The sequence below is a fragment of the Furipterus horrens genome, unplaced genomic scaffold (genome assembly GCF_987537825.1).
Source record: "Furipterus horrens unplaced genomic scaffold, mFurHor1.1.pri manual_scaffold_8, whole genome shotgun sequence".
Classification (NCBI taxonomy): Eukaryota; Metazoa; Chordata; class Mammalia; order Chiroptera; family Furipteridae; genus Furipterus; species Furipterus horrens.
The window spans coordinates 55,214,554-55,236,913 of record NW_028327178.1 but is presented as its reverse complement, the minus strand read 5'-3'; the positions used below and the strand labels follow the sequence as shown (position 1 = coordinate 55,236,913).

At 37.7% G+C, this 22,360-nt stretch overlaps 1 protein-coding gene across 4 annotated transcripts in view; it reads right to left on the bottom strand.

Moving 5' to 3' along the window:
- The window catches only part of CEP192 (centrosomal protein 192), a 155,271-nt gene that overhangs the window by 121,055 nt on the left and 11,856 nt on the right, over window positions 1-22,360 (bottom strand). For all 4 annotated transcript variants that reach the window (XM_090285856.1, XM_090285858.1, XM_090285859.1 and 1 more), the window contains exons 5-11: window positions 20,394-20,414; window positions 17,527-17,690; window positions 12,314-12,366; window positions 9,810-9,930; window positions 5,201-5,349; window positions 3,742-3,886; window positions 2,953-3,086 (exon numbers count right to left, since the gene is read on the bottom strand). In XM_090285856.1, the coding sequence (XP_090141982.1) occupies window positions 2,953-3,086; window positions 3,742-3,886; window positions 5,201-5,349; window positions 9,810-9,930; window positions 12,314-12,366; window positions 17,527-17,690; window positions 20,394-20,414 (787 nt within the window). The remainder of the gene's footprint in view (window positions 1-2,952; window positions 3,087-3,741; window positions 3,887-5,200; window positions 5,350-9,809; window positions 9,931-12,313; window positions 12,367-17,526; window positions 17,691-20,393; window positions 20,415-22,360) is intronic.

The following is a 22,360-nucleotide window of genomic DNA, read 5'->3' as shown; positions in this document are numbered from 1 at the left end:
GAAGGCACTGAATTTGAGTGTCCATCAAACTGGCTAACACTGGTCACCCCACCCCAGTGATTCCCTGAGACCCTGCCTCATCAAACTTGTAGATCCATCCAAGACATTTCCAGTGACTTTTCTACATAAATGGCCTGTCTTGGCTCATGCTCACACTTTCCTAAAATCTCTCAAAAGTTGAGAAACTCCAAACAAGCAGCATCTGCCCTTGGTGCATTCTGAAGCTCTTGCCAAGTGGCCACAGACCCGGCACTAGTGGCAGCAAGCCTCGATTTGCAGCTTGGCCTCTCTTCGGCACCTCAAAGCCCATCTACAGGTCACTTTTAGCTCATACCAGGTGGTCCCAGACACGGTATAGGTGCCAGCTGATCTTGGCCTACACTTCCCAGGGGACCCCAGAACCAGTGCACCCAGAAGACAATTTCTGGACAGCTTCAGACCACACTGTATCACCACCAAACCAACTCCATGAGTGACACGCTCAAAGTGTAGACACATAGGGCCCCACAACCCCAGGAAAGCAAGTCTTGCTCCATGGGGTCATCCCCTGCACAGCAGATTCTCTACTGTAGTCAATCAGGCTGGGGGTAAATCCTTTCCACTGACATACCAGCAGTAATCAAGGCTCAACTAAAACAGGAGGGTACACATAGCTGATGGTGGGGGTCGGGGGGAATACCTGGAGCACCCAGTTTGCATAACCAGGGAGGCTGCACCACTGGGCCCTACAGGACACATACTACATAAGGCCACTCTACCAAGATCAGAAGACGTAATACCTAATATATAGAAACAAACACAGGAACGCAGCATAAATGAGGCAACAAAAAAACCATGTCCCAAATGAAAGAAGAGAACTAAAGTCCAGAAAAAGAACTAAATAAAATGGAGACAAAGAATCTACTAGATGTGGATTATACACACTGGTATTAAGAATGCTCAGTGAGCTTAGGGGAAGAGTAAATGAACTTAGTGAGAACTTGAAAAAAAAGAGATAGAAAGCATTAAAAAAAAAAATCACTCAAACATGAGAAATACAATAACTGAAATGAAGAACTCACTACAGGGAGTTAACAGTAAAACAGATGAAGCAGAGGATCAGATCAGAAATTTGGAAGAAAGCAGAAAACACCCAATCAGAACAGGAAAAAAAAAAAAAAAGATTCCAACATAATAAGAATAGTATTAAGCCTCTAGGACAACTTTAAGCATACTAACAATCCTATCATGGGGGTGCTGGAAGGAGAAAAGTGAAAGCAAGGAATTAAAAAACTATTTGAAGAAGTAGTGATGAAAGTGTCCTAACTCATTGAAAAAAATAGACATACCAATCCAGGAAACACAGATTTCCAAACAAGATGAACCCAGAGGTCCACACCAAGACTCATAATTAAAATGCAAAAGGTTAAAGACATAGAAAGAATCTTAAAAGTAGCAAGAGAAAAGCAGTTAAGTTACCTACAAGAGAAATCCCATAAGTACAAGAGAAATCCCATAAGAAGGTCAGCTGATTTCTCAACAGAAACTTTGCAGGTCAAAAGAAACTGGCAAGAAATATTCAAAGTGATGAAAAGGAAGGACCCACACCCAAGATTGCTCTACTCAGCAAAGCTATCGTTTAGAATCAAAGACTAGAACTTCTCAGACAAGTAAAAAGCTAAGGACTTCATCAACACCAAACCAGTATTGCAAGATGTTAAAAAATCTTCTTGAAGAAAAAGAAAAAAAAAGATCAAAACTATGAGCAATAACAAGGCAATAAGCCCTGGCTGGTGTGGCTCAGTACATTGAGTGCCATCCTGTGAACCAAAGGGTCACTAGTATGATTCCCCATCAGGGCACATGCCTGGGTTGCAGGCCAGGTCCCCAGTTGGGGGTGTGAGAGAGGCAACCATACATTGATGTTTTTCTCCCTCTCTTCCTCTCTCCCTTCTCCTCTCTCTAAAAATAAAAATAAATAAAATACCTTTTTAAAAGATGGCAATAAATACATATCTATCAATAATTACTTTAAATGCAAATGGAGTAAATGCTCCAATCAAGACACAGGATGGCTGAATGGATGAGAAAACAATGCCCATAGGTATACTGTCTAGAGACTCATTTCAGACTGAAAGACATACACAGACTGAAAGTAAAAGGATGGAAAAAGATATTTCATGAAACTGGAAATGAATAAAAAGCTGGTGTAGCAATACTTATACCAGAAAAATGCACTTTCAAACAAAGGCTATAACAAGAGACAAAGAAGAGCCCAGTAATTCCACTTCTGGGTGTTTATCCAAAGAAACTTAAAACACCAATTTGAAAAGGCATCTCCATCCATGTGTTCATTGTAGCATTATTTATAAGAGCCAAGATACAGAAGCAACCTAAGTGCCCATCAACAGATAAATGGATAAAGAAGTGGTACATATATACAATAGAACATTATTCTGCCATAATAAAGAATGAAATCTTACCATTTATGACAGCATAATGAACCTAGAGGGTATCATGTGAAGTGAGTGTAGTCAGAGAAAAACAAGTACCAAATGATTTTACTTATATGCAAAATCTAAAGAACAAAATAAATTAACAAACAAAACAGAAACAGACTCATAGATACAAAGAACATTTTGACAGTTGCCAGAGTGATGAGGGCTTAGAGGGATGGGTAAAAAAGATGAGTGGATTAAGAAGCACAAATTGGTAGTAACAAAACAATCACGAGGATTTAAAGTATAGCATGTGGAATATAGTCAATAATATTGTTTTAAGTATATATGGTGCCAGAGGGTACTAGATTTATTGGTGTGATCACTCATAGTATATATAAATGTCTAATCACCGAGTTATAAATTTGAAACTAATATAATATTGTTCATCAGCTATAATTTAAAAATAGTTATTTATAAATAAATAAATATTATCTTTTCATAGAAAATTTAAAGAAAATGCAAATAAACTTACTCTGTCACAATGTAGAACAATACCCTTCGAACTTTCTGCCCTTTCTTTCTCTTTATCAATCCTCAAAGTATTAGAGGAAAATGGTAACGCACCATCTACATGCCTTCTACTATTTCCATCACCTATAGAATTACCTAAAATATATTAAAATAAAGCAATGTCAGTTTCAGCAATCTAATGTAGTAACTTTTTGATATTCAAATTATTTTATGTAAACCTAATACTTAACATTCACGTGACAAATATATCAATTTGTATATGAGATAAAAATAACCAACAGTATGTGGTAACAATAAATGTGCTAAACTGCTACCATACAGAGAATTCATTTCAATTCCTCAGGCATCTGAGTAGAGCACAATCATTCATAATATACAAGCAAGAAAGAGAGGCTACAAGATTCCTAATAATACCAATGGACTCAGGTATTATCAAAAGCTCTTTAGAGTACACTTTCCCTCTCAGGAGCCCTCTGTGCCTTTCTTCTTCCCCCAGGGACATTACTTTTGCCTTTCTCTTCCCTAAGCTCCAAAGGCCTTTCTTCTGCCTCTGAAACTTGTTTCCTGAGCCTACGCAATCCAGCTGGCTCATTTCTACTACTTCTGCAATTTTCTAAATAAATTTTATCTAATAATTTGGAAAAAAAGCACTCTGAAAAGTTTTAGACATTCAAGCTTTTTGCGAACACAAGGGTTAATACATATTAAATGATACCAAAGAAACGAGAATTTTTGCAAAAATGCAAAGTTAAACAGAATTTAAGAACAAAGGAATTATATCAATACTTACTGATCCCAGGTAGACAAACAATATGGCCTTCCTCAGACTCCTTGTGAGTTGTTTCAGAATGTCCTGAAGAGTGTGAGCCATGGGAAATCAGAAAGCTATTATTCTCTGACTGAGATTTACAGTTTAAACAACTGTTTTTATTTGCCTGTTGAAAAAGAATCTTAGCTTTATGAATTTTTAAAAATAAAAACAAACATTTTGAGGGGTAAAATATGGGGAGCAGAGAATGTCTTCTTCATAGAAGGACACCAGGTAGTTAATGTAACCACCAACATAAAAATTGTTTCTGGGAGGCCTCAGCAATGATACTAAATCCAGTCCATAAAGTACTGTTCAGGAATCCGAATGTTCACATGAACTTGATCTACCATCCCACAAATGATTTACTTATAACAAAGGGGGGAAAAAAAGGCATCTTCACAAGAAGATATCTGGCCAACACATTAACCAAAATAATCAGAAACAACTTCACCAATAATGCAACAGACTTATATGTCTCCTGAGTGACGCTATGAGATGTACAGAACATCACCCATGTTTAATCTTAATCTGTTCATGAGAAAAATGTTTAGTTTGAATTCATGCCAAAATATTTAATGTAATCAGAAGAAGAAAAATCGGGTCATTTTATAAAACAACAGGTCTAGATTTTACAAAATAGTTTAATAGCCCTGGCTGGTGTGGCTCAGTTGGTTGGAGCACCTTCCATAAACAGAAAGGAAACAAGTTCAATTCTGGTCAGGGCACATACCTAGGTTGAGGGTTTGGTCCCTAGTCGGGGCACATACAAGAGGCAACCAACTGATATTTCTCTCCCCCACTCTCTCCCCCCATTCCCCCTCTCTAAGACCAATAAGCATATCCTTGGATGAGGATAAAAAAATGTTTAATGACATCAAAGAACTACTCCAAACTGAAAGAATAGAGACATGACAACCAAATGCAAGTGTAATCCTTGATTAAAGCTAGATCAAAAACAACAGAAGTAGAGAACATTCTGGAGACAACTAGGTAAATTTGAATATAATCTGTATATTAATTTAAATTACTGCATCAAAATTAGATAACAGTTGAAATTATGTAGGAAAATGTTCTTATTTGCAGGAGATAAATGCTTAAGTATTAGGGTAGAATGTCATAATATATGCAACTTACTTCCAAATGATTCAGGAATAAAGCACTTAGAGGGGAACAAAGAAAATGCAAAGATGGCAAAAATATTAACTATCAGTTAATCTGGATGTAGGGTATATAGATATTCACTGTACTATTCTTTTAATTTTTCTGTATGTGAATGGAAAGGTAAGAAGAAGCAGGAAAGGTGTTTCTCCTCAGTTTATATCAGGGAAAAATAAGAGTCCAAAGAAAACCAAAAGCTTAAGTTCTATCCTAATATTCAATAATACCAGTAAGTTTTCTAATTTCAGATATGTGAAAAACCATAACAAATGGAACATACCTGACTGGTATCACTTATATGTAACTTAAAATCCATTTTTTGAGGTTCCTGTCCTTCAAAGTCTTCATATATCATTTCTGGAATTGCCAGTTTCTCAAAATAAGCCTCCAAATGATCATCATAAAACTCTTCATCATCAATATCATCATCTATTAATAAAAAGAGGAAAAACAGAACAGACTTTAAAGTAGTGACTGAACTATAATCTAAAAGGTTAATAAGACATGTAAGTAAATGGTCTATATGATTTTAACACTTGACATGAAAAAAATTGTAATTTTAGCCTATAAATTATTAAAAGCATTCCAATATGCAAGGTCAGTCTGGAAAATGTCCAGCCATTGTTAATATAATGAGAATGGTTTGTATGACATCTATGTAACCAGGAAGCCAAGAGGAGTGCACTGGAATGTGCATATGTGAACGATGATGACTTCACTGTACTAGTCAGTGGAAATGGTTAGACGCCTTTGAGTGAGCATGTGTACTGTGCAAGCTGTCTCATTCAAAATGACTGAGAGTAGAGCAACAAATCTACATCAAATTTTGCGTTTTCTGCCACAGAAACTATTCAGATGATTCAGAAGACCACAGCTATGGGCAACTGGTAATTGGCAGCTTCATCACAACATGCCTGTTCATGCTCATGCATCATGTCTCGTGCAGAGTTTTTTGGCAAAACATCAAATCAACCAGGTGACTCAGCCCTGCTATAGCCCAGATTTGGTGCCCTGCAACTTCTGGCTTTTCCCAGAACTAAAATTACCTTTGAAAGGGAAGAGATTTCAGACCTTTGATGAGATTCAGTAAAATACAACGGGGCAACTGATGGCAACTGGGAGAATTGTGTGAGGTCCTAAGGTACCTAATTTGAAGGAAACTAAGGCATCATTGTCCTATATATGTTTCTTATGTCTTGTATCTTCTTCAATAAACATCTCTATTTTTCATATTTTGCGACTAGATACTTTCTGGACAGATCTTGTGATATATTTAACTTGCTTTGAACGGATAACACAGAAATAAACCCTCCTACACAGCACCAGTTAAGGTATAATAAATGTGGCATTAAAGATCACTAGAAAAAGGATTACTCAGGAAATGGAGTGGCAAATGGGTAACTCTATCAAAAAAGAATAGATAAGCCAATCATAAAAGTAAAAATAAGTTCTAGGTGAATTAATAATTAAGTGTAAAATGAAACTTCAAACAGTATCTGACCTTCAAAACGAAGAAATTAAGGAAAAATAATATAACAAAGTTTTGGACACTAATAGGTATGATTAAAAATACCAGCCCTGGTTGGTGTGGCTTAGGGGACTGAGTGCCAATCTGCAAACTAAAGGATTGCAGTTACAATTCCCAGTCAGGGCACATGGCTGGGCTGTGGGCCAGGTCCCCAGTTGAGGGCGTGCGAGAGACAATCATACATTTATCTCCCTTCCTTCCGCTCTCTCTAAAATTAAATAAAATCTTAAAAAATAAAAAATAAAAAATAAAAATATTCAACTTCTACCAAAACCAGAAAGTTGCAAATAAAGAAATAAAACAGACTTCCAGCCAAGATGGAGACATAGACAGACACACTGCGTCTCCCTACATAACTAAGAAGGAATACAATTACCTCAAAACTAGAAACAACCAAAAGTTCCAGAAAGTCAAACTGCATGGAAGTCCAGCAAACAAAGATATAAAGGAAAAATCCTCATCTAGACAGGTAGGAGGGGTGGAGCCGGGGCAGAGAGGACCCGATGTGGTGGTGGCAGTGGCAGGCTGGCAGAAAGCCAATCATGTATTTTTAAAAGTCAGGAGAGAAACCTGGGGAGCGATCCCAGCTCCTCACCAGACTGTGCAGCTCACAGTCCCAACACCAGGGAAAAATCAAGCCTCATTGCTGCTGACTGTGCAAACCAGTCGGGGTTGGGGTGGAGGCAGAAACTGCCAGTCTCTCAGCATAGTCGGCTTCTTTAAAGAGCCCCCACAGTCCCAGAACATCCACAGACCTACCCACTCTGGGAACAACCTCCAGGGTAACAGCTAGAGGGGCGCCAGTCCCATATGGAAGTGGGACAAGTACCTGGAAAAGGGGCGAGTGCTGGGCAAGCGGTACTGTTCCCTCTAAGACCCCTCTCCCACATACAGTGCCACAACGTGGTGAAACAGGTTGCCCTGTACTAACGAATACCTAAGGCTCCGCACCTTACAATGTAACAGGAGCAACAGCTCTACCTAAGACACAGAGGCAAATAAACACAGGAGTCTGTCAAGATGAGGAGACAGATAAGTATGGCCCAAAAGGGGAAACGGATCAAGGTTCCAGTGGGAGAACTAAGGGACAAGGAAATAGCCAACCTAACAGATGCAGAATTCCAAACATCGGTGATAAAGATGCTCACAGATATGCTTGGCAGATATGCTTGAGTACGGCAAACGCGTAAGAGAAGGAGTGAAGGCTATGCTAAGTGAAACGAAGGAAAATCCACACAAAACCAATGGTGAAGGGAAGAAAACTGGAGTTCTAATCAATGATTTAGAACATATGGAAGAAAAAAAGTCAACCAGTACAGAACGAGGAAACGAGAATTGAAAAAAATGAGGAGAGGCTTGGGAACCTCTGGGACAACTTGAAATGTGCCAACATCTGAATCATAGGGGTGCCAGAAGGAGAAGAGGAAGAGCAAGAAATCAAAAACTTATGTGAAAAAATAATGGGAGGAAAACGTCCTAAATTTGGTGAAGGAAATAGACATACAAGTCCAGAAAGCACAGAGAGTCCTGGAAGAGCTGAACCCAGTGGGGACACCAAGACACATCATGATTAAAATGCCAAAGGTTCAAGATAAAGAGAGAATCCTAAAAGCAGCAAGAGAGAAGCAGAGAGTTGCCTACAAAGGGGTGCCTATAAGACTATCAGCTGATTTCTCAAAAAGACACTTTACAGGCAAGAAGGGACTGGCAAGAAGTATTCAATGTGATGTAAAGCAACCTACAACCAAGATTACTCTATCCAGCAAAGCTATCATTTAGAATGGAAGGGCAGATGAAGTGCTTCCCAGACAAGGTAAAAGTAAAGAGTTCACCATCACCAAGCCATTATTATATGAAATGTCAAAGGGATTTTACTTAAGAAAAAGATCAAACTATCAACACTAAAATGACAACAAACTCACAACTATCAACAATTGAATCTAAAAAATAAAAAGAAAATCCAACTAAGCAAACCAGAATAGGACCAGAATCATAGATATGGGGATCATTTGGAGGGTTATCAGCTGGGAGGGGGGTGGGGGAGAAATGGGGATATGGTGCAGGGATTAAGAAGCATAATGGATTGGTACAAAATAGACAGGGGGAAGTTAATAACATAGGAAAGGGTGAAGCCAAAGAAATTACATGCACAACCCATGGACATGAACTAAGTGGGGGTTGGGATTGCTCGAGGGAAGGGGCGTACTGGACAAAGGGGAGGAAAGGGGAAAAAAACTGGAACTACTGTAACAACATAATCAATAAAATATACTTTAAAAAAATTTTTTAATAAGAAATAAAATACTGACAGGTTTTTTAAAATTGTTTTTTGAGGGTTTTTTGGGGGGAGTGGGGGGTATGTTAATATTTTAACAACCAGCTCGACAGAGGCAAGATAAAACTAGAACACTTAATCACTTGTACAGTATTGTAAGTTATCACTACCTTTTCAAGAGGATAATTTTGCAATGAACATTAAGAGCCTTAAAAATACTCATAACCTTTGACTTAGTTATTTTACCTCTACAACTCTAGCGAACAAAATAAAAATATGTATAAATTCAGGTCAACAATTCCTTATTCAAAATTCCACCATTCAAAAATATCTAAAAACTTGAACAGCAAAATCTGTCCTGAATTTAGTTTCTATTGATCTATTGATTGGCCTTCAGAGTCATGAATAATTTGATCCCTGCCTACTTTTGTGGACTATTCCCCAATTCAGACTCCTACGAGTACTGTAATCGTGACACACAAAACCACTGGCTATTCCCCAAACATGGTCTATATGCCCCCTCAACTCATAGGGCCTTCTGCTGAAATTGTTCTCACTTCCTGAAATGTACTTCTCTTCCCACATCTACCTTAAGGTCTTTCACAGGCCTTTTCAAGAATAAAAATTGTATCCTCTTTCATTAAAGTTTCACAGTTATCTTCCTCAATCAGAATTAGTCACCCTCCCATGATTTCTGCACAATTTGTACTGTTGAGATACACGTAACACAGTTGGATGTTTAGCTATGCATCTCTTTTCTTACTTGGAAAGCAGAAACTAAGTATTTAATGGTTTCCTCAACTTCTCAACATAGTGCTTTATACTGAGTGGAACCTAGGGTTAGTACTTTGTACCCTCGTGATACTAAACTCAGGGATAAGCATAATATGAGAACTGATACACGTAAATGTTTTTAAAAATTCCATCACTGAACAGAAGTGACCATTTGAGTGCTGGTGGGTTAAGAAGTAAAGGAGAAGGCAAAGAAACAAAAAGCTGGTGTAAGAACTACTGCAGCCAAGAAGCAGAAAGACATGAGTGGCAAGGTAAGGGCTAGGGACACACAAATTATTTTATGGTACCTACCAGAAGAATCTTCCAAGCTTGTCAATGACATGAGTTTCTCATTTTCTATTAAACTAGTATGGCTTAAGTCACAGTTTGTATTCTTCTCCTCAAAATGTTTTCCAGTATCAAGAAGAGCAAGCTGTAAGAAATAAAACACATGTAAGAGAAGCACACTTGCTGCTTTGAACACCATAGTACAAGGCTGCAAAAAGGACTCCCAATGTGCTCAGTATTTGTAATTCATAATTTAGGTAATGAAGGTCTAGTTGTTTTGCATTTGTTAATAATCTTCCTATCCTGATGCCACCTCCCTTCCATGACCCACACAGTAAGACATCCTTAAAATTTATTATCTCAAAACATGCACATGCTCAGAAAACCTAGTAATATAGTTGGTACTAATACACAATTGAATTTCAGCAGCACAGGTTTGCAATAGGAAGTGAAAATAACAGCAAAGCTGGACTCAGCAACCTACAATGGAACAAAGTTTCTCTGTCCTTCAACCCAGGGACCATGTACCCCTAAGTATGCTCAGGTTCAGAATACAATGTAACAATTTTCTAAGTGTTGATTTTATTTCACAATCATATTATATATCAAACAATACCAACTTAAGAATTAGATTGCAAAATGCACAATAATTTTTAAGATTAAAAATATGGACTCTCAATGTAACTGCACACTTGTATAGGGCAGTGCTGCGATAATGCACATTGCATAAGCTCATAAAGCTCTAAGGCACCAGGGGTACCAGAAGCTGCTGTTGTGGAATACAGGTTCTCTGTGTTAGAATTTTTCAGAATAAAAAATTAGGGAAAATTTGTATCAGGAAGAACAATATGTAAAACACCTCTGTGTTTTTTGATCATGGATGCTATTGAGAACTCTGTCCACTCTGCCATGCCTGTTACCTTACATATGGGCCCACTGAACTAGAGAGACCCAGGAAAACGTCCTTATTCTGCTAAAGTGGTATAGTTCTTACAGTTTAGATGAGACCTGCAAAACACATTTCTTTCACTGCCTTGGATAACAGGACAATCAAAGCTAAATCAAAAGTGAAATCCAGTAGTAGCTCCCTTTATTCTAGGTTTTTAAATATTTATTTTCCTTCTGCTCTCACTTCTTCACCCTCTTTTATCAAATATCTCATGTTTCTATACTTGTTTTGCTTCCCAGTTTTATGGTCTGTCTCTTATTATCAATAATTTCTAATGTTTTCAGGAAGTCCAATTCTTTAACCATTAAGCAAATAAATTACATATCAAAGGGAAAAGTTATGTTCTCTCTCTTTATAATCCATTTTTTCCCTAAATGTTCAAAGAAATCATGCTTTCTGACTCAATTTCAATTTGACTGCACCTGAACTTCCTATAAAAAGCACGTTTCACACTTCAAAGTTAGTGGTTACATACAGGGAGCAAGCTTACAGAACAGAGGTCAACATTTTCTATAAAGGGCCAAATTATAAATATTCCAGGTTTTGTCAGCATACCCTGTCATAACTTTTCAACTCAGCTGTCAGAGCCATAAACGAAACAGAAACATATGAGCATGGCTGTGTTCCAAAAGAACTTTGCAAAAAACAGGCAACAGATTGGATTTAGACAATGAGCTACAGTTTGCCAACCCCTGGCAAAGGGAAAAAACTCTTTCATAATCATTTTATAAAAACTATCTTAAAAATTCTTATGAAAGTAAAATGAAAATTGCAACTTTCTTTTTAAGTTTTAAAAGTCCTTAGCTTGTATTTTATAAACAAGTCTCATAAATATGAGACTATAGGCCTAAAATCCCAGTTCACTGTTTATATTGGACATAAACAATTTAACTGCTCAACATCCCTTCCTTTGGGGAGCCCACGTCTTTTTACTTCACATGGTCCTAGTAGTGTTGTCAGTCACATCCACTATCTGTGCATATATAGACACTGGTGCACATGTACACACTAAAGTAAACATAAAGTCAACCTCATAAATCAATGTTTTACCTCAATTTACCTCTTTGCTCAGTGATTTACATAGGGGAAGACATATGACCCAAGTGAGCTCATTAGAGTTGTGCTCTATATTTTCTCTTTTTAATTTACCCCAAAGAAAGATCATGCTCTTTTTTTTTTTTTTTTATCACGGATATTAAGAGTGTGTGCTTAGGCTACCTACAAGTGAAGATAGCTTTCCTATCATTTAACAAATTATTGAGTATGTGCCAACTATGTGCTAGGCACTCAGGATACACTAAACAAAACAAAAAAGGACTCCTTACCTTCATGGAGCCAACATTCTAGAGGGAACCAGCAAGCAGAGGGGCAGCCAGTCCTGATGACACAAAAAGCCCAGGAATACACAGCCCCTGGACCAACACTACTCTCAACTTCCTAGTTACTTGAAGCAGTGCCTTGGATTTTTGTTATTTACAAGTAGAAGACTTCTATTATTAGTACTACTTAGCACTTACATGCAAAATAGAAACTTTCACTCTGCTAACTCCAGAAATTAATTACAAACATAAAACGTTACCTTGTTCTCCTTATTATTCATCCATGATTGTAAATAAAAATCAATAGATGAGTCTATTAAAAAACAAAACAAAAACTGAGAAACCAAGTTATTTTATCAACTAAATACCCAAGAATATCTAAAAATAGCAAATTAATGAACTAAACACTTTTCCCTTTAAATAGAACACAGTACATATAAATAATGCTCTGGAACCCATCATTAGTCAAATAAGTTAGAAAACTATTATAATGAGAAGTGTAAAAAATTATACACATGTCCAACAATTTAATATGAATCTAATCAACATTTAAAGCTAGCTTCTGCTTCATAGAGGGTATGAGGAAGAGAGAAAAAAAATGACACTCATGAGTAAGCAATAGAATCCAAATACTGGTACGATCTACAGGGTGACTGACCTAGTCCATCTCAACAAGACACTGTGTCTCTGTCCACAACTAAGAAGGAATACAACTACTTCAAAACTAGAAACATCCAGAAGTTCCAGAAAATTGAGCTGCATGGAAGTCCAACAAAGATATAAAGAAGAAATATTCATCCAGACAGGTAGGAGGGAAGGAGCTGGGGTGGAGAGAACGTGGTGTGGCAACGGTAGCAGCAGGCAGGCAGAAAGTGCAGGCACACGTTTTAAAAAGTAGGGTGGGATATCTGGGGAGTGCTCCCAGCACCGGACCAGACTGAGCAGCTCATGATTCCAGAGCTGGGGAAAATAAAGCCTCATTGCTTCTGACTGTTGGGGCGGAGGAAGAAACTGCTGGTCTCTCAGTAGAATCCTCTTGATTAAAGGGCTGCCACGGTCCCAAAATGTCCGCAGACCCACCCATTCTGGGAACAACGGCCTGGGCAACAGCTAGAGAGGTGCCAGTCCAAATAGAAGTGGAAAAAGTGCCTGGAAAAGGAGCGAGTGCTAAAAAAGCAGGCATTGTTCCCTCTCAGAACCCTCCCCCACATACAGTGCCACAACATAGTAAAACTGGTAGAACTGTACTGACAAACACCTAAGACTCCACACCTTAAACGTAACAGGTGCAACAGCTCTACCTAAGACACAGAGGCAAACACAGGAGTCTGTCAAGTTGAGGTGACAGAGAAGTATGGCCCAAAAGAGGGAATGGATCAAGATTCCAGTGGGAGAACTGAGCGACGAGGAGACAGCCAACCTAACAGACGCAGAGTTCAAAACACTGGTGATAAGGATGCTCACAGGCTTGACAGATACACTTAAGTACAGCAAACACATAAGAAAAGAAGTGAAGGCTATGCTAAATGAAATAAAGGAAAATCCACACAAAGCCAATGGTAAAGGGAAGGAAATTAGGGATCACATCAATGATTTGGAACATAAGGAAGAAAAAAAGTCAACCAGTACAGAATGAGGAAACAAGAATTGAAAAAAATGAGGAGAAGCTTGGGAACCACTGGGACAACTTTAAACGTGCCACCATTTAAATCATAGGGGTGCCAGAAGGAGAAGAAGAAGAGCAAGAAATTGAAAAATTATGTAAAAAAATAATGAAGGAAAACTTCACAAATTTGGTGAAAGAAATAGACATACAAGTCCAGGAAGCACAGAGAGTCCCAAACAAGCTAGACCCAAAGAGGACCACACCAAGACACATCATGATTAAAATGCCAAAGGTTCAAGATTAAAAGCAGAAAGAGAAAAGCAGAGAGTTACCTACAAAGGGGTGCCTATAAGACTATCAGCTGATTTCTCAAAAGAAACTTTGCAACAAGAAGGGAATGGCAAGAAGTATTCAATATGATGAAAAGCAAGGACCTACAACCAAGACTACCCTATCCAGCAAAGCTATCATTTAGAATGGAAGGGTAGAAAAAGTGCTTTCTAGACAAGGTAAAGCTAAAGGAGTTCATCATCACCAAGTCATTATATGAAATGTTACAGGAAATTATTTAAGAAAAAGATGATCAGAACTATGAACATTAAAATGACAATAAACTCACAACTATCAACAACTGAATCTGAAAAAATAAAAACAAAATCCAACTAAGCAAACCAGAATAGGAACAGAATCATAGGTTTGGGGATCATTTGGAGGGTTGGAACAGAATCATAGGTTTGGGGATCATTTGGAGGGTTATTGCTGGGAGAGGGAAGGCAGAGAAATGGGGAAATGGTGCAGGGATGAAGAAGCATAACTGGTTGGTACAAAATAGAAGGGGGAAGTTATGAATAATATAGGAAAGGGTGAAGCCAAAGAACTTATATGCACGAACCATGGACATGAACTAAGGGGGGTGAACTGCTGGAGGGAAGGGTGGTACTGGGTGGAGAGGAGCAAAGGGAAAAAAAAAATGGAACTACTGTAACAACATAATCAATAAAATACACTTTAATAAAAGTAAAAAGAAAGAAACATACTTAAGACTCAATTTTTAAAAAAATTAAGTTGGTTAGTGGTATTAATAACACTGTGGTTATGTGAGAAAATGTCTGTCAGAGATGCACACTGAAATATATAGGAATAAAATGTCTGGAATTTTTAAATAACATAAGAAAAAAATTACTAAAAAACCAGAAGAGATGAATCAAGTATGAGAAATATTATACTAACTGAAACTGTGGGATAGGTATATCGGAGTTTTTAACTGATATAAAATCTACATATCATAAAATCACCCTCTGAAAGTGTAAAATTTAGTGGTTTTTAGTATATTCACAAGGTTGTGCAACCATATTTACTCTAATCCCAAAATGGTGTCATTACTTGGGAGAAACACTATATCCATTAGCAGTCATGCCTCATTCTCCCCTCCCTCAGGCTCTAGAAACCACTAGTCTGCATTCTGTATCAATTTGCCTATTATGTATCTATAGATTTACCTATGGATAAATAGAATTATACAACATAGGACCCTTTGTGTCTGTCCTCTTTCACTGAGCATAATGATTTTCCAAGATTCATCCATAATAAGAGTACTTATTAATACTTCACTCCTTTTTATGGCTGGATACCTCTCCATTGCATGGACAAACTACATTTTGTTTATACACTCATCATTTGATGGAGATTTAAGTTTTTTCCACTTGTTGGCTATTGTGACTAATGATACTATGATATAGTCATGTCAAAGTTTTAATAAGGACACATATTTTCATTTTCCTTGGGTATACATTTACAACTAGAGTTGTTATATTACATACATAGTTAACGTTATGTTTAACACTTGAAAAAACTCAAACCATTGGGTTGGCCAAGAAATTCATACAATGGCTCTAGTAGCAATTAGCTTGTCTTTAACTTCATTCAAAACACTTTTGTTATATTGTATTGGGACAGCTGTCATATCAGCGTGCGTTTAGAAAAGAAAACCTTATCAAAACTGGTGAAATATTGTGCAGCCATTTTAATACTGAAGATGGAAGAAGATATGCAACCTTTTTGGCATATTTTGCTTTAGTATTCAAGAAAGGTAAAATGCAACAGAACCACAAGAACAGATTTGTGAAGTGTATAGAGAAGGTGCTATGCCTGATCAAACGTGTCAAAAGTGGTTTGTGTAGTTTCTTGGTACTATTCGTCTTTTGACCATATAATTCCTTGCTGTGAGGCTGTCTTATGCATTGGAAGATGTTTAGCAGCACCCCTGGCTTCTTCCCACCAGAAGCCAATAGTGGGAGATAGCCAACATACTCAAAATACCCAAATCAATAAACTTATTGGTGAAAATGAAAAATGTGTCTTATTTTATGGAAAAAAATAAACAGACTTTTTGGCCAACCCAATATTTTCATAGCAGCTGTACGATTTTACATCCCCACCAGCAATGAATGAGGGTTTTAATTTCTCCATATCCTTACCAATATTTACTATTGTCCATCTTTTTTATTATTAGCTATTCTAGTAGGTGTGAAATGGTACCTCATGAACTAAAGATGTTGAGCATCTTTTCATGTTTACTGGCCATTTGTACAACTTTATTTTTTTAATTTATTATTTTTATTTTTTTACAATTTTATTTATTTGTTTATTTATTTATTTATTTATTTTTTAGAGAGAAGGGAAAGAAGAGAGGGAGAGAAACATCACTGTGCGGTTGCCTCTCATGCGCCCCCAACTGGGGACCTGATGTGAAACCTAGTCATGTACCCTGACTGGGAATCGAACCAGCGACACTTGGGTCATAGACCGATGCTCAATCCACTGAGCCACAGCAGCCAGGGTTGTACAACTTCTTTACAGAAACGTTTATTGAAATCCTTTGCCCATTTACACACAGTATCAGGTTGTCTTTTCATTGAGTTTTAAGACTTCTTTATATATTTTGAATGCTAGTCCCTTACCATATATAAATTTTCATATATTTTCTCCCAAATTATGGATGCCTTATTCACTGTTTTGATAGTGTCATTTGAAGCACAAAAGTTTTCAGTTTTGATAAAGTCCAATTTATCTAGTTTTTCTTCTATGGCTTGTGAGTGTGAGGAGTTAATACTATTCTACTTTCACACAGATTTGACATTTTTCATAAAGAAAAATACAAACAGCCCTTCAATTTTTTAACATGAACATATAAATATGAATTCATTCATCAATCTTAAAATATGGCTCAAGCAAGGCCTTTTGAGTACTGAATCAGTTTGGAGTTATACAGTATCTTTGCTACATAAACTTATACATATTTTTCAATTTCTAGTCTTAATTTCTTTGAAAAAGAGAATATAGAGTACTTAAAAGCAATCTGACAGAAGTTTATAAAATTATATATTTTACAATTTTCTCCACATTTTTGTAGTTTCTCTCCCATATCTAATTTGAAGCAATTTTTCATATTATTCCAAAGTGTTCAACTTTGTTTTCTTAGAAAAAATATTTTGAATTTATAATTTTTATAAAAATAAGTTTAGGAACAAAAATGACAGTTAATAAGTATATAAATTAGTGAAGAAAACTGTAAAAGGTATTAAAAATAGCCTCCTTATCTTGAACACAGTGTGCTATAGCTACCAGAGAGCATGGTTTCCAAAGGAAAGGAGATTTCAGCTTAATCAGTAAAGACAATTAAGAAATTGATTTTAAGAAACCTTTTCCTATTAAGGATTATAAACATAATGTGAATAGTAAATGTCAAACCAAAGTATTTTCAGTTGACAGTATCATAGCTTAAGATAAATACCAGTCCAAAGATAGAGAAATGAGAAAGGAAAATAAAATATATACATTAAGAAATAAGTTCTTATACTTCAGTACCTTGCACTTGTTCCAGTGGTAATATCCTAAGACAAGGATCTTGACTCTGAAAGGATTCTGCAGTTTTAGCCTCCTTCTCATCTGTTTTTGCTAGGTAGCTGGGAACAGCTGATTCCTTGAGGACAGCATCCAACAAATGTTGACTTTCTATATGGTTCTCTCTCCTAGAGACAGAGTTTTTAAATGAGGGAACAGAATAATAATGAAGTGTTAGTCACCTTGGGTAAATCTATGAAATATCCATTAATCAGTCATGTATTTTATCTCTCAAAAAAGTAAATACAATAAAAAGAAACATTTCTGGAACTGTCCAGAAACTACAACTGGTAACACGGTGGGTTTCCTAGGAATTGTGCTATCATTTTGGGTCCAGTAATGGAGAGACAGTCTACCAAAATCAAAAAACATTATCATACTGCCCTTGTGCCTCTCAAGTGATAAGGTTTTTTTTCTTTCCCAAATAAGTATCTCTGAATCTATCATATCGAGAGAAAAAGTCAGCTTTCTAAAAACAAGATAGACTTAAAGGATACTGCTATATTTGCCAAACAGCTAATTATCTGAATTACTAAATGGTTTTAAAGTTTTACTGTTAGCCCCTGCCACTGTTCTTATCCCCACTTTTCTATCTACCTCTGTTGTTTTATGTATAGATGAAAATGTTTTTCCTCAAAGACAGTTTTCCTCCCAATCTACTGCAAAAGCTCTTGGGTCTGTCGCAGCTCACGGAATCATTTCACCAATAGGAGGGGTAGGGATGGAACTGCAGGAAAAAGCCTCTATATGCAACAAATTTATCATTTGACCAACTGGGCCAGGCTTAGATCTGCCAGGACAGATGAAAAAAAAGTAGCCCTTCCATATATTCCAAATTCTAACCCTTTTTGGCTATGGCAACTCTCCAAATCTAACTTATTTCCCAGTTCTCTACCTCTTTACTGGAGCTGTAATAAAAAGCCACTAGCTTAATCTGATGGTGCATTCATAAGCAGATATAGAAAAGTTTTACCTCAATCAAATAAAAGCTGATAAAAGAAGGGACAGGGGTAGGCAGAAAGCCTATAAATGGCTACAAAGTAATGTGACAGAGAAGACAAAAAAAGGAAGTAGAGGAAGGGGGTAAGATGGTGACATGAAATATAATAAATAAAAAACAAGTCAGGGCATTGTTAAAGGGTATTTCTTAGATGTCTAGCCAGTAGGGTAATCAGCTGAACTTGGGTCCCGGGAACCAGAACCCCGCGGTTGCATGCTCCGACCAAGCAGAACAAGGAACTTAACCTAACTGTTATTCCTTTGAGCAGTGACCTATTCCTTTGAGCAATGACCTGGGGAATAGCAGTGACCTATTCCTTTGAGCAATGACCTGGGGAATAGAGGAAAATTTTTGTCTATACAAGCTGTATTTCTGTCCAAGTTTCTGCACCTGAAATGCTTTATAAACCCCCCAATCCCTAAGGTCGGGGCTGTCTACCTAAGTCCAGCTTGTGGACTGGTGGGCAGTCGCTGGCCAGCTAATAAAGGCTCTTTAAATTCTAATTTGATTGTCTCTGACCGTTTGGTTCTCGCACTTGTTCCACAACAGGCATTTTGGTTAATTTTCATATTTTAAAGCTCTCCCTTAAGAAAAGCGTGTAGTGTGACCATTAGAACTTTAGGATAATAGGCCATTAAGGGTGCTCTAACCACTACCACTTCTAAAATCTTCTTCCTCAAACCTACACCTATCCCTTGTTTTTATTAGCCCATCAAATTGTCTCAAATTAAGTCATAAGCTTCAAAAATGTGAAAGCAACCTCCAGGAGTCCAATAAAATGACAATAAAGACAGCTATAAGTGAAACAATCTGGATGAGAGCCATCAATCCTAGCCCAACCTTACCTCTGATTCTATAATCTGAAAAGCAGATGGGAGATGCAGGGGGAAAAAAAGCTGTGGTCCAGAATAAGAACAAAGGGGTCCAGAAGCAGAAAACAAATATGCTTGGAAAGCCACTATAATATCTCCTGACTACAGTCAGAAGGAGGGCAAGAGGCGAGAGCAGCAGAGAGGGATTAACTGAAAGTCTGTCAAACCACCATATCAGGCAGTACTCCACTCTTGCTCCTCAACCCACACAAACAAAACAACAGTGTCAACATGATACTGAACAGCTGGGAAGAAGGCTCTTCTCCAGACAAGGCATACAAAACTCCTGTGCAGAATAAAGCTATGATGGCAATAGCAGCCCAGAACAAAGCATTAAACCCCTAGCATGAAACACATCCCCCATCCCCACCACAGCCTGTTCACCCTAATGTGAAGCCCACCAGGAGTGCTGTTCTACTCACATAGAGACCTATGGAACTGACACCTGGACACTCAACAGCTGAGAAGGTCCACACTAGCGACCTAGGAGAGAGCCACAGTCCTGGATGGTGTGGGTCAGTTGGTTGGAGCATCATCCTATACACCCAAAGGTTGCAGATGCAATCCCCTGTTGGGGCGTGTATGGGAGGCAGCCAATCAATGTTATTCACATCAATGTCTCTCTTTCTCTCTCTCCCTTCCTTTCTTTCTACAATCAGTAAATATATTCTTTTAAAAATTAAAAGAAAACAAATACAGCCACAATCAGACACATGTGGAGAAGGAGCAGCTCAAGAGAGGAAAAAATAAAGGTGAACCAACTAAACAAATAACCCCACAGAAAAGGAATAATTTATAGAACTTTGAAAAATCTCAACGACCCTTGGAAACATTCAAGTAGCTATTACAACCACAAAAAAGGAGCCATTATTTAAAAATGAGAAACCAGAAATAAAAGCTCTCAAAACTATAATTGCCAAATGATTTAATAGAAGAATGAAAAAAAATTAGGAACTTACCTATGACATTGTCTTTTTGCACTGAAAAAGAAAAAAATAAGAAAAAATCAATTCAAACATATCAATACAGGCAGTCCAAAATAGTTCCAGAAAGAGAAGAGAGAAAAAGAGAACATTGCCAAAGTAATAATAATCTAGAAAAAAAAGGAAAGAAATCTCTGGATTGATGCCAATTAAAATTTAGTGACAGAGGGGAGGGGGGACAGGGAAAACCCCATCCGGGAGTCGAGAGTGAGGCCAACACACTGCATCTAGGGGTCAAAAAGACCACATCCCCACACCTCCTCACCTCCAAAGAATGTCTAGTAGTTACTTCTAATATTCCCCTTCCCTTTCCCCACATCCAGTCTTATCACCAACATCAGATCCGTGAGACTAACGTCATGATGTCCTTTGTCCCTATTTATTTCAGTCCCTAGAATTAGTTCAGGAATCCTTACTGCTGGCATTCTAAGCTCCATGAGACTACACATTCCCTTTCTTCCCTTCCCAACAAACAAACCATTCCACTGTGCCTTCTAGAAAATACAGTGCTGAGTCAGCAAAATTTTGCTATTCCTGAACCCCTTCCCTAAACATTCCTTTCACCTCACTGCTTTAATGAAAACCTGGGTGTCCTCTGAGCACACTGCTCTCCCTAAGCTCTGTCAAATGGGGACAGACTGTTGACTCTCCTACAACATTAGTATCACTGGGTGTGAAGATGGAATATGTAAGTCCTTTGTGCCCCTCAGTACCACTTCCAGATCATTCTTCTTAAAGCCTCCCAGCTTAGAATCACCTGCTACCCCTCATGTATCACACCTCCATAATCCTGTGACTCCAACTAAGCCTCGAATCCATTCACACAGCCACATTTCACTCTCTCACCCTTTTGATATCCTCTCCTCTTCCTTAACGTAAATCCCATGGCCAGTCATCATGTACCTCAACTTCCTTGTCCCTCACTGTCTTCATCAAAATGCAACCCTGGTTAACCCCAACTCTCCACTTACACTTTGCCAGCACTCCTGCAGCTGAATGTGGTTGGAGAAAACATCATAATCACACTCAGTTCATTACCATGACCCTCAACTCAGGCTCCTGATGCTGTCTGACAACCCTACTATTTCCCTTGTTTGTTCACTTTTCCCATAGGATTTTGTACATCTGGCATTTCAAACCACTAACTCCTCCTCCTTCCCACTCACTGAGTTGATGGCCAGAAGAACTCCCACTTCACTGAAAAAACCTGCAGCACTGAAAAGACGACTTCCTCAGATTCTTACCACATGTACACACACATATTCCACTTTCTCATTTGTTAATACACAACTATCCACAGTCCAACCCCTCTAAAGTCATACCCTCCACAGCACATTAGATCCTAGCCTCTTATTATTTACACAAAGACATTGCCCTAGCAAGTCTCTTCTCTTTTTACATAAATCAAAATTTCATTTTCCAGATAATAATCCCTATTACCATCTAAACATGCAATAACAGATCCCACCACAAAAAAGAAAAAGAAAAACTTCTGTCCCATGAGATCTACCAACTATCACAGCCCCACTTCTCTGATCCCTTTTGCAGAAAAACTCCACAAGTTGTCTATTCTCACTTTCTCCAATACTAACTTCCCATTCTCTCTTAACACTCTACTACACTACTGTGCTTCCTCTACTTCCACCAAAACCACCTGTCAGGGTTATCAAGTCTATGTTAATTTCAAAGCTCACTTCTTAGTACTCATTTTATTTGACACAACTGAATCACTCTCTCTTCCTTTATATGTTCTTCATGTGGTTTCCAAGACACTCTACCTACCTCTAAACACTTAACTCTTAGTCACTATGTCCATTACTCCTCTCCCCAACTTCTTAATACGGGGAAGGAAAAGTAGGCCTACAGTTGGAAGTACATGAAACACGGAGTTTATTCTTGTATTATTTATTTATTTATTGTATTATTTATTATTATTATTATTA